At 47.9% G+C, this 12,425-nt stretch overlaps 1 protein-coding gene across 1 annotated transcript in view; it reads left to right on the top strand.

Moving 5' to 3' along the window:
- Positions 1–12,425, top strand: part of LOC141738013 (uncharacterized) — a 126,148-nt gene that overhangs the window by 94,189 nt on the left and 19,534 nt on the right. Inside the window, exons 70-74 of the mRNA XM_074573039.1 lie at positions 194–229; positions 2,667–2,723; positions 2,902–2,973; positions 4,753–4,824; positions 5,549–5,584. Of these exons, the coding sequence (XP_074429140.1) occupies positions 194–229; positions 2,667–2,723; positions 2,902–2,973; positions 4,753–4,824; positions 5,549–5,584 (273 nt within the window). The remainder of the gene's footprint in view (positions 1–193; positions 230–2,666; positions 2,724–2,901; positions 2,974–4,752; positions 4,825–5,548; positions 5,585–12,425) is intronic.

Here is a 12,425-nt window from a genome sequence, read left to right as displayed (position 1 = left end):
ATCAATACAATAAATTCTAGTTGTAGGCAAACTCTTGTGGGAAGCTAATCATTTTGCAGAGTGCCCAGAGGAGCTGACTTCCAGCTGTGATAGATCTTAGCAGCTTGGCATGCAAATCAGTGGACTGAGCAACCCACGAAGAATGAGTAAAAAGGGAATCGCTCACTGTCTTTATTTTCTTTCCTGTGTTCAGGGTGATCGGGGACTTCTGGGACCCAAGGGAGAAAGAGTAAGGACATTCCAGATTGTGACTTTTTGGGGCAGACGGGTAAAAGGCTTTCAGGATTTTATAGTTACCAGTGAGCAGATGGACAGTTATTTAAATATGTCACTGATCTTACAAGGTAGAGGCATAAAGGGTGAAAAATATTTATATGTGTTTTCAAATATCTGGGGTCTTAGTGTTTTTATAGGATTTGTCTCATTACATGCGGGTAAGCATAGCCCACCCAGCGTGGAGCACTGGGCAAGGATCCCAGAGGACGGGGTGCAAACGCCTTTCATCAAAGAGGACTTTAAATCCTACACGGTGGTGTGTGCAGCGCCATCCACCTGCCTGGATCGTGATCCCATTGACAGTGAAATCTTCAGGACTTGAGGCTCAGAGCCTCACGTGCGCTTCTCCGTGTCCCTGCTCAGGCATCTGGCCACCCCCAGGGTGAAGGAGTTTTTCCTTCTGTCTAACAGGAGTTTCCCTTGTTGCGACTTGTCCTTTCACTGTGTGCCTCCAAGAAGAGTCTGGATCCATCCTCTCCACATTGTACACCCATGTAGGTAGTAGAAGACAACACACAGATGCCCCCCTCCTTCTTGGGGGTCTCCACCAAGTTCAATCCACTTTGTCGATGCCATCCGTGCACTGGACACACCGCTCCGGGTTGAGTTTGCCAGATAGTTTTGATGGGATCCAACAAAACAACAGAAGAAAAGTCATTTTGGCAACCATTTGCTGGGGCACAAAAGTGCCTCCTGTGAATTAAGGGAGGAAGAAAATTTCCGCTGAAATTTCCGCAGCTCACCCCAAAGCATACTGCGATCTTAAAAAGCCTAAACTGGCTCATAGCAGGTAATGCGAAAATAACTCCCCAAGCGCTTCTGGAAAATGCACAGAAAATGCTGAACTTCTGCCCAGTGTTTTGTTAACTTCCTTCCTGGCTGAAATGCCTTGTTAGAAAATGAGTTTTAGAAAACCTACATGACGATTCTGCCTTTGAGTCATGCCGTATTAAATGATTAAGGCTGATTTGTCTCCGAGGAAGCTACTTTCAAAGGGGACTCGCTCCAGAGACGAATCAATTCTTAATCTGCTTCGTGAAGAGGCCCCAAAACACTTTCCAGGCTGAAGGAATGTGTAATGCATTTTCCAAAGAATACCTTAATAAAATATAAGGTGGAGTGCGAGATAAAACAGCGGAGGCAGGGCGGGGGTGGGGGGGGATAATTGGCTTGGGTTTGTTCCACATGATTGCAGCTTAACTTTCTTTCTAACTCTCCCTCGGTCAGTACAGGAGTAACTGCACGGATCCCAGGGCCTGTGCTATGTGTTGGATCGAACTACAGGATATTTATTCACCCTTTTGTCCCCAAAATTGATTGAGCCCCATCCTGTCTCCATTAGAGACCCTCCAGCGCAGGGAAGCAGGAGGGTGTGTTAAGCCAGTATTTGATCAGGGTCCTATGGCGATGGTGACGGTTGGATAAACTGCAAAAGATTGTCAAAGTTTGGGGAATCTTGATTGATGCGCGGTTTTTAAGACTCCAGCAGCAAGCCACAGCCACCCTGAACTGAAGAGAGCTGGTGTAAAGGGAGTCCTTTTCAAGTGGGCTACAGTTGCCCCTTAGAAGGTGGCTTCAGGCCTCCTCCCTCCAAACTATGGACAGCCTCACCACTATGGAGACACAGCCTTTACCAGAGCGGAGTCATGTCTTGCATGGGAATAGCCTTGTCGCAGCTTCTTCACTCTCTGAGGAGCAAAATATCCCTCCTCAGCTGCTGAGGTGATAAACAGACTCAGCATGGGTATGTCCACGTGATTACTGGGTACCTGTAGCAACTGGCTCTCTCAGGAGGACAGTTTGGGGGTCTGAGCTTCCAAAAACTGCCTCTGATGGGAGCCCTAAATGCCACTCCCCTTCCTTAACTCCATCTCTGTGTCCGTAAATCAGGACACCGTGAGTAGACCCATTCACCATCCTGCCTATGGCCACCTCCCACACCTGGGAAGAGATCGAACCTTGGCATCCTGCGTGACATACGGTGACGAAGGGGCCAAGCCACCATGTCAGTGCCACCACTGACAGCCTCGGATCAGGAGCTGAACCTCAGGGTCGTGCTGTGAGCAGCTCCATTTCCAGCCATAACATCTAGACTGGGGACCTGCACGTTTTTTGGAACAAGATGTCACTGTCAAACGTCAGGACTTCTTGCAGTTTTCTGTGCACGTTCATTATCCAGCTTTTAGTTAAGGACCTTAACAATCAATGTTGTGCTGTGGAGCATACGTGCCTTTCACAGCAGATGGACCACAGTTTGGGAAATGCTTAGCTTCATTGCAGATGTGTGAATTCCCATTTTGCCCATCATAACAACTGTGGTTCCATCCAATGGGACACATGAGTTCTTCTGTCACAGGGTGTCTACATCTCTCCATGTTTCCTTTCTCTAGGGTGAGCCCATGACTATTTTTGGACCCCAGGGCTATAAAGGCAGTAAAGGAGATCCCGTAAGTTTGACCCCTATTGAATATTTAAGCTGTCCCTTTCCCACTGTTGGTGGCATCAACACCAAGCACAGTTTGGGATAAGCACTGAGAACCAGCACTTTGCTCCAGTGCCGGTGGCTGAGAGATGGGTCCTCCCAGGAGACAGGCACAATCCACTAATTTCTGTCTTACCTTTCAGGGTGAACGGGGCCTGCCAGGTTTTGATGGAGACAAAGGCGAGAAGGGAGAGGATGGGCCTGTAGGAGAAAAGGTATGAACCTCTCAATGCGACTGAGAGAGGCAGCAAAAGGTCACTGGTTGCGTGAGGAAGTGATCGATATCTCTGCATCCTCCCTTCCCACGTGCCTGCTGGAAAACGCCGTGCAAGAACACACTCGCCCAGCTCTTACCACAGAAAGGGAGAGGAGGACGCTGGGCTGGGGCTTAGGAACATGACACACATCCAGTTTTTACCAGGTGTCAAGTCTGTAGTTTTGGGACCATGTCTGCAGTACGGGATAAGAGAGGATGGAGAAGAGAAGGCTCCAGGGAGACCTTAGAGCAGCCTTCCAGTACTTCAAAGGGGCCTACAGGAAAGCTGGGGAGGGACTCTGGATCAGGGATGGAGCGATAGGACGAGGGGGAATGTTTTTAAACTGAAAGAGGGGAGATTTAGATGAGACCTCAGGAAGAAATCCTTTGCTGTGAGGGGGGTGAGCCCCTGGCCCAGGTTGCCCAGAGAAGCTGTGGCTGCCCCATCCCTGGAGGGGTTCAAGGCCAGGTTGGACGGGGCTTGGAGCAACCTGGTCTAGTGGGAGGTGTCCCTACCCAGGCCAGGGGGTGGCACTGGATGATCTTTAAGGTCCCTTCCAACCCAAACCATGCCATGGTTCTATGATTCTATGGTCACTTTTGGAAAAGTGACCATTCAGTTACTTGAGCACTGTAAGAGTCCTGCATCTCCCTCTCCCTCCAAGAGCTGGCCATGCTACTTCAAACCCTGCAGCTCCTGCAACATTCTTGTTAGGGCTTGCTTGGCTCCTCTGTCCCTGTTCATCACACGGGTCTGTCCCCTGGGTGGTGGCAGAGCGAGTCGTCTGCTCCTCAGTCTGCCTTTGCTCTTTGAGAGCACCCTGTGGAGGTCTCATGTCTCAACCCATCACCACTCCGCTGGGAGGAACCACAGAACTCTCTCACTCTCAGACTGAGTCACAGATTAAATCTCCATGTACTAATCATACCTATTTTCATATTATATTAATACTTTTTGCTCCAGAAGTCTGACCCAGGATGGGGACTCTGCTGAATAAATATAAGTATCTACAACAGCAGCATCCCTGTCTGGGCTAGACATCAACTTCCTGCTTTTGCCCATGAGAACCTGTATAATCAGAGTAGTTCAGGCTGGGAATTGCCTGATCCAGTGTGGGCATCTCCCTTGCGAGGAGGCGAGTTGTGTCCTCACCACAACTGATTGCACAAAGTAGGTCCCCAGGGACTGTAAAGGAAACCCGTGGAGATGCTCCCATGGGTGGTACCTATTTTTTTAAGTCAGATGAAAGCCCATACATGATATCTGTCACACTGCTTTCTAATAAAAAAATAATACATAAGCATCTCCTAATGCAAGAACACCTCTTGGCCGAATATCTGAGTGACTTTGGACAAAGCTCCAGAGTAGTATCTCCACCACCAGTAAGACCAGCAGGGTCAAGTACTTGAGTGTTTGCAAGGAGGCAGCTCATCCAGAGGTGTGAGACCTTTTTCTGCTTGTTTTTCTTCAATCCCCATCACTGGTCACCAACTCTTTCACGGGACAGTTCACTGAGGTTTCTGCCAAGCCATTCCACAGCTGGTGGCCTTCTTCCCCAGCACTGGCCACCGTACAGACCTTTGAGCTCCCTGGGGCTGGTCTACTATAGAAATGGTGCTTTTTGTCATCCCCTCTGCCATCTCCATGGGTTTCTTCTACTGGTCTCTCTCTCAGGGAGGGTGACCTCAAGAGCAGTAGGTACCTAAAATGTATTTGACGGGGATTTTAAAATTTTAGGGAGTCAAAGGTGAAGCTGGCTCCAAGGGAGTAATGGGGCTTTTTGGAACAAGAGGACCAGTGGGACAGAAGGTGAGTACAGTGAGCACCTATGTTAAGGCATCTCCTGCAAGAACTGATGTGTAAAATCACACAAGGACTGATGTATAAAATTCTGTCACAGCTTTCTCAGAGAATAATTCTGCATTCACTCTGAGGGTGGTGAGCCCCTGGCCCAGGTTGCCCAGAGAAGCTGTGGCTGTCCCATCCCTGGAGGGGTTCAAGGCCAGGTTGGATGGAGCTTGGAGCAACCTGGGCTGGTGGGAGGAGTCCCTGCTCATGGCAGGGAGTGGGACTGGATGGCCCTTAAGGTCCCTTCCAACCCAAACCATTCTGTGATTCTATGATTCCCTCTTCCAAATTGCTGATTGAAATGTTATGGGGCTGCCAGAGGGCAGAAGTAGCTGTGTTTTTCCAGGAGAGTCCCAAAGATTTCTCCCATTTTGTAAAGCAACAGAATGCTCTGGCATCTTACCTGGGCTAAAACGGTCAATAATGACTCGCTGAAATGTCAATATTCAGGCGTGAGGTGTGAACTGCTGTCTAAGCCCCAGTTATAGTCAGCGGAGATGTAGGGCTCCATTCGGATGACCAGCTGGTGTGTTGGGGTATCCTACCTGTCCCTCCAGCTCCAGCTCCAGAAGGGTCCCCAAAGGTCTCCTTGTCTCCTCTTCCACAGCTGTAGGTATCTCCTACAGCAACCCCTTTTTCCAGAGGAAAAATCTTCGCCTGGTAATTTGTCATGATTTCCTTGCAGGGGGAGCCAGGAGAACCAGGCTTGCTGGGCTCTGCCGTGAGTTGGAGCGTGTTTCTCTATCTTTGCAAGTCTTGGGCGCGGAGCTGGGCTTGCGCTGCTGCTCCTCTCCCCACAACCACGTGTATGGGTTGTGGGGTGGGATGCTGTGATGCTGGCTCTGTTGCGGCTCCACAAAGCCCATGTTCAACAGGGCTTTGCTGGAAAACCAGCTGTGGGCAGGGGGGACCACAGCCAGAGGTATGTTTTAATAGGGTGTTGCATTTTGCATCAAGAAACACATGAAATATGCATTTATTTATTATTTTTTAGTGCCTTTAGTGTATTGAGGGGCATTGCCAGACATGAACAGATGATGTTTCACGTTCAAATGGCTTAAGAATTGTGACTGTAGGTTGTCTATTCCATGAGAAATGTATATATCCTTCAGAGATTGGACTACAAGTGGCTGTTCTCAGTGGGTGCATGTTACTGGCCAGAGGGAAAACAGCCTTGCTGGAGGACCTGGGTAATCTCTGAGTTCATTTCGTTTCCTAACAAATTGAAATCGGGAAAGAAAAAAAAAAAAGAAAAGCAATTTTGGTTGGCAAAAGTGTTTACATGCCTTTGAACTTCACCGTTTCACCTGGAAGAAACCCCCAAGTGAAAAAAATGGTCTCCAAGGTTGTCCAAAGTGAAAAAAAACCCTGCTGATCTCTTTTCATCTGGGAAAGGAAGGAATAGGAAGGAAGGGAACACAAAAAGGTGACTGGGCTTTTTCTCAAGTCATGGAAATACGAGCGCGTTCAATTGTTTTATCGCAGTAAGAAATACCAGTGTTTTCTTAACCTGTTCCCCAATTATCCCTCTTTGTGTGTGAGAGCAATTCTCAGCAACGATCTGTTGCTGTGAAGGCTCTACCGCCGTTCAGCGCTGCCCACTGATTGCTGGCCACGGCTGTGTAACTATTTACAAGCCCATAATCCAGCTGGGTAATTGCTCACTGAGAAAATGACCCTCATTCAATTAAGTATTTCAACCCCTGCCTAATTGTTAACAACCTTCTGAGCGCTGTTGGCGAAGGGATGAGGCTGCAACGCGCTGTAAGACCTCAGCATCTGGGATCACCCACCGCACGTAGGCATTGGATCAAGTGCATTTTTTGGAATTGCTTTGTGGTGAACACCTGAATCCACAGGTGACCAAGCAGTAGTAGCGCGGGAATAGAGCAAAGACGTTTGTTGAGGCTGCTGCGTGCGAAGGAAGCACAGCTGGACTCCACCATCCTGGCCAGAAACCACCCAGTCGTAGCTGGATGATGTGCTGTTTTCTACTGGCTCCCACAGGGATGGACACATAATACGGTTAACTACCAGAAAGTGGTTATTTTGTCAATCAGTATTTGAGGAAGACCAAGTAATCTTTCTTTTGGAAATATTTAGGGATTCTGCTGGTGCAGGTTAATGGTATCTGCGCTGTGCTTGGAGCTAGACTGAGATAACAGAGCTTGGGTTTGGTCCTTCATTGAATTTCGAAAATTGCAAAAGTCAGATCAGAGCTGGGGCCTTGCTGGAAGAGCCATGATATACGACAAACTGGTTGAAATTCATCTGACCTCAGGTTAGGTGTCTGCCATGTTCACTTTCCACATCTGAGCGAGCCATGCTCAGACTTGTTTTATTGGCAGCTTTAGGGTACTCTTAGCGTGTGATTCACAAGATCTATTTCAGACACCTGTGTTAGGACACAACATCCTGATGTGACTTGTTCTCCACAAGCCCAGGTCTCACTTTATCTTCTCAGTGCTCACAGATACTTTGATTATGTTTTTCCCCAAGTTATTCTGGAGGGGCAGGCAAGGCTGTCCCATGTATCATTCCCCAGGTCCCCTTCTCCCCTTTGCTTGAAGGCAGACACTACTTGGTGCAGTCTACCGGTAGCAAATCTGTCCTATTCAAAGTCTCGAAGGTAATGGCTAGCAGTTCTCATTTTCCTTCAACTCCCTCTAATTCCATCTTTCATATCCTCAAATTGCCACTAACTCATTGCAAAAATGTGCTGGTCCCTTGCTGTCCTGCTGAATTCACTCTGGGTAATTTAACTAGTTCGTAAAAAATCTGATCCATGTCTTCTTTTGATTTGGTGATCTGTAGGAGTTCCCCAACCAAGTGACAGCATTTGTGTCTCCTTCCTGTAATCATTGCCTGGAGATTTTCAATGGATCTAACTTTACAGCAGGACCTCAAGGCAAATGAGTGTATTCTTGATATTCAAGACACCTCTTCCTCCTTTTTCCTCCTTTCTAAAAGCACTGCTCTTTTTTACATTGATATTCCTGCCATGCTTCACCCTTTCGTATTAATATTGCAGCCTGTGTTATGCCTATTAAGTTGCAATCTTGATTGTGTATTAAGGCTTCCAGCTTCTCTTCTTTATTTCCCATGCTTTGTGCATTAATATGCTGGCAGATTAACCCATTATTGTCCCTAAAGCTCTATTCTGAATACTCCTCTCTTGCCATTATGCCCTATTTTAGGTTTCCAGGGTCTACAATTACCAGTGTGCCTTGGCCCTCTCCATCCTGGTTTGCAGTCCTCCTCAATAGGTGTGCAAGTTGGAGCTCAGAGATGTTCTTCATCTCCTCTTGTGAGCTGGGCTCTATCGTTGACCAGCAGCTCATGGATCCTTGCCCTATAACTGAGGAAGCCAGGGTCCATGAGGTAACACCACTGGCATTTTATTCCCTGGGTGTCCTGCTTAAACTTGCCCGGAGAGCGGGAGACTCACCAGCTCCCTGGACCTTCTGCTTTTGCTCTCAGAACCATTTCTGATGCGCTTCATTCTTCAGTGCTTGCCAGAGCACATCTGCCAAAGCCTGCATTGGAGCAGAGCCACCAGCACGTGAGTGAGAGGAAGGATGGGGGAAATACAGGATTTTTTGGTCCACGCTGATGATTGAGCACAATGCAGTTTGCAAGGTGTGAAAGCAAAGCCGTACACCTGAAGACAATGCAAGAAGTGAGAGCAAGTCAGGGGATTCTGGTTAACACCGGGACAATCAGATGCTAAATATGGCCAGCCCAGGAAGGCTAACGGAAGGCTGAAGGACACTCTTCTGCCACCATTCCGCAGCACAGGGTGTCAAAACCAGACAGCACTCTGCAGGGTCTGAAGACTTGGATGATAACCAAGGCCCTATAGCCCAGAGTATGGTAGGTGTGAGAATGGTTATAAGCAGGAATTTAACTTTACCATAGATATTAAGAGCACAAGAGCTCTTGATACAGATAACAGTGCAGGGCAGACAACTCTTAAGAGCTATTCAGGGTCCCATCAGGAAAGGTCTACCTCCCTTCATTGATTGCGTGGGGACTTCAGTGAACCCATGTGCCATCTCAGTTCTCCTGCCTGCTGAGCAGTAGGCCACTTCAAGCCAAAAAAGAGGAAAGGTGGGGTGTAGGGATCTGTCCTGGGCTTGACAAGAGGTGTCCCTGGCCACTCGGAGTGGAAAAAGACATCTCCTAAGAAATTCTTGCCCTGAGAGGGTGCACCGGTGTGTCCTGAGCACTTCTGATGAGTCCAGGCTGGTCAAAGGGAAGTTAATCAGCCAGATCTTCTGGCTGCGGGTGGAAATCTCTGCCCAGATACCTTGGAGGCTTTGGAGCAGGCTGAGATGTAGTGCCTGAGAACAAATGCTCCTTACATCGTTAAGGACCAGTGGCAGCTCCCATTGGTCCAGAAATCCAAAGGACTGCAGCAAGTAATTGTGGGCAGGACAGTCTAGACACAAGACACAGCAGGGAAGGGATAAAAACAGAGATGAAATTCTTAGGTTGAGACTTCCAGCTGCTTCATATGCATCATCCCATCAAATATTGAGCACTGGAGCCCAGGAGGTGGGGAACCTTGTAGCTGAGGTTGCAGCCTACGCCACGATTTGGAAATGCATGAGCCCTTTGATGTGTGTCTTCAAACAGATCGATCCTTTTGGGGCGCACCGTTGGGGCGTTTCTGCTGGTAGGTTTCACATTTTCCCAGGGTGACCCAGCCAGTTCCCCAGCTCGTTCGTCTGAGTGTAAACAATAAGGCTGGAGACAAGGCAGGCTCCTCCCTGGCTCCAAGCCCAAAGCTTCGCAGGAATTTGTGCCTGGAAGCAGAGATCCTTGGCTCCTCTAAGACGTCTTTGCGTCACAGCCAGCGCTCAGGACTTATGACTAAGCCCCTGCGTTGCCGTGCCTTCGTGGTGTCTTTGCAGTTAAATGAAGCCTGTTCCAGCAATACTTTAGTAACAGAACCAAATAGCAAGAGCCATTTCCAGTACTTCACCAGTAATTGCCTTTAAATTGTCATTTTGCTAGGTTTTATTGACCAGCCTTTATTTGCCTGGCAGAACATGGCATGTAAATCTGAGGGAACAATTTTCCATTCAGCTTTTTTCCATTGCCTAGTGCTCAAACGTTTCCCTCTTCCTCTCTCTCTCTCCTTTTTTTGTTTTTTGTTTTTTGTTTTTTTTTCTCCTATACCGTCTTTTTCTTGTCCTGGGTGCAGATGGCCTTGAAAAGCATCACCTCTCTGACCTGCTTCTCCCCCCTAGCTGAAGCAGGGACAGACCTGCTGTCACATTCAAGCCTTTTTATAAACCTTCTAGTCCATATGACAAAGTCTCTTCAGCCCCTGCTGCGTAGGAGTCCCCCTATGGGGAGATACTCCACCTCGAGATACTCCACCTCGAGTACTGCGTTCAGTTTTGGGCCCCTCGCTACAAGAGGGACATTGAGGTGTTGGAGCGTGTCCAGAGAAGGGCTACAAAGCTGGTGAGGGGCCTGGAGGACAAACCTTATGAGGAACGACTGAGGGAGCTGGGGTTGTTTAGCCTGGAGAAGAGGAGGCTGAGGGGAGACCTTATCGCCCTCTACAACTACCTGAAAGGAGGTTGTAGAGAGATGGGGGCTGACCTCTTCTCCCTGGTGACAAGTGATAGGACGAGGGGAAACGGGTTCAAGTTACGTCAGGGGAGGTTTAGATTAGATATTAGGAGACATTTTTTCACTGAAAGGGTTATTAAACATTGGAATAGGTTGCCCAGGGAGGTGGTGGATTCACCATCTCTGGAGGTGTTTAAAAAAAGAGTAGATGGGGCACTGAGGGACATGGTTTAGAAGTGGCTCTTGTCAGGGTAGGCTAAAGGTTGGACTCGATGATCTTAAAGGTCCCTTCCAACCTCAACAATTCTATGATTCTATGATTCTATGATTCTATAAGACCCAGGTCAAAAACTTGCTTATGTTTACGGGACCGAGGTTTAGACCCAGCTGCCTTTCAGCCTACCAGGACAAATTGTGAGCTTAACTCTTCCTAAAGCCATTTGGGCTCCTTTCAGGTCAAGAGCAGGCAAGAAGCACCTCATGATCTAAGGCAGATGGAAGAGATGAGAGTTGGACACGGGCAAGTAGGGAAGCACAGGAAAACAAGGAAAGGTCTCTCCTTGACACAGGAGAAACTAGGGACAACTGAGAGAAATATTAAAGCTGATTGAGAAACCTCTAACTAGTGTCAGGCTCCTTCAGGCTCAAGAATAATTTTTATCCCATCCCTTTAGATACAGGTGTGTAAATCCCTGGCCAGATGGATCTGTACCCAATTCAAAGCTATCTCAAAAAAACACCAGGCACTTGAAGGTATCCTGGGCTTGTGAGATTTAACCATCAAACCAAAAGGTTTATTACCCTCCACGCAGGCAATCTGTCCTAGCAAACAGAGAAACTCTAGTTAGCTGGGAGTTTTATGGTCCGTTTACTTCCTCCGATGGAACTTCATATTGATCGTGTCAATAAATAGCTACTAGTAAATAAAGGGCTTGCATGAGATGTTTGTGTCTGATAGTGTAGGCAGAGCTTGAGGAACGTGGACTTTACCTGATACAGACATGACCGGCAAAAGCCGTTGGAGGAGCACCCGGTCGGCTCCCAAATACTCTTCTTACTCTGAAATGTAAAATGTGCCCAGGCTTGGGGAAGGGTTTGGAGAAGCAACACGCTCCACAGAGGAGGAGCTGAATTTTTATATCTGGGTAGTGGGTCTGTCCTCACGGTCTGACCCACCATCAGGGACAGCATCGTCCCACCCCTGTGTCTCTGGGATGTTTGCTTGTCACTGCGATCATGTTTGAACTGTCTGTTCATCACTGAGAGGAGAAGAAATTGGAAAGCTGCTGAGTCTGCCTGGCATACAAATCTGGTGGCTGATTTTTTTACATTTCTTTTTAATAAATGTGTTTCCTTTCAGCAACATACCGCAAATTAATTCCAAGTAGAGAATGCCACTTGTTCATCTCCTGATCTGCTTCAACAGCCAATTCATTCTCCTCTGAGCGAGCTAAGCCCTGTGCAATCAGTGTCTCAAGTGGGGATAAATACAATTTCATCTCACATCCAGGTTCTGAAAACTGCCATCGAAATCGGCCAGAATGGATGAGTCGACTGTGGCAGCCTTGCAAAAAAAAAAAAAAAAATTAAAAAAAAAAAAAGAGAAAAAAGGGCATTTCCAGTAGCTTTTAGCTTGCTACCGAAACAGTGGGAGACACCGTGCAAAGAGGCCCCGATGATGGAGGTGGCTCCAATGTCCCACGTTGACCTGAGCTGCAAAGTGGTTCCACAAGCCGAGAACCTCCAAAGTGTGGCAAAAAAAGGTGTCTTCTCGGAGAAGCACCTCTGCCCAGCATTGCCCACAAGTCTGGGCTGGATGAGGATCTTTATTTTGGCTCTCAGCTCCCCACATGGGAGATCTTTAGCTGCTGCAGGCCTCTATTTCCAGAGCTGTAATTATAAATAAATCAGCTCCCAGGTTGCATTTGCCAGTGGCTCACAAGCCCATGAGTTATGGGTGCTAAATCCCAGCCTTG

Source organism: Larus michahellis, chromosome 1 (assembly GCF_964199755.1).
Source record: "Larus michahellis chromosome 1, bLarMic1.1, whole genome shotgun sequence".
In the NCBI taxonomy this organism is placed as follows: domain Eukaryota; kingdom Metazoa; phylum Chordata; class Aves; order Charadriiformes; family Laridae; genus Larus; species Larus michahellis.
The sequence above is the reverse complement of the archived record's forward strand: the minus strand, read 5'-3'. Positions and strand labels throughout refer to the sequence as shown.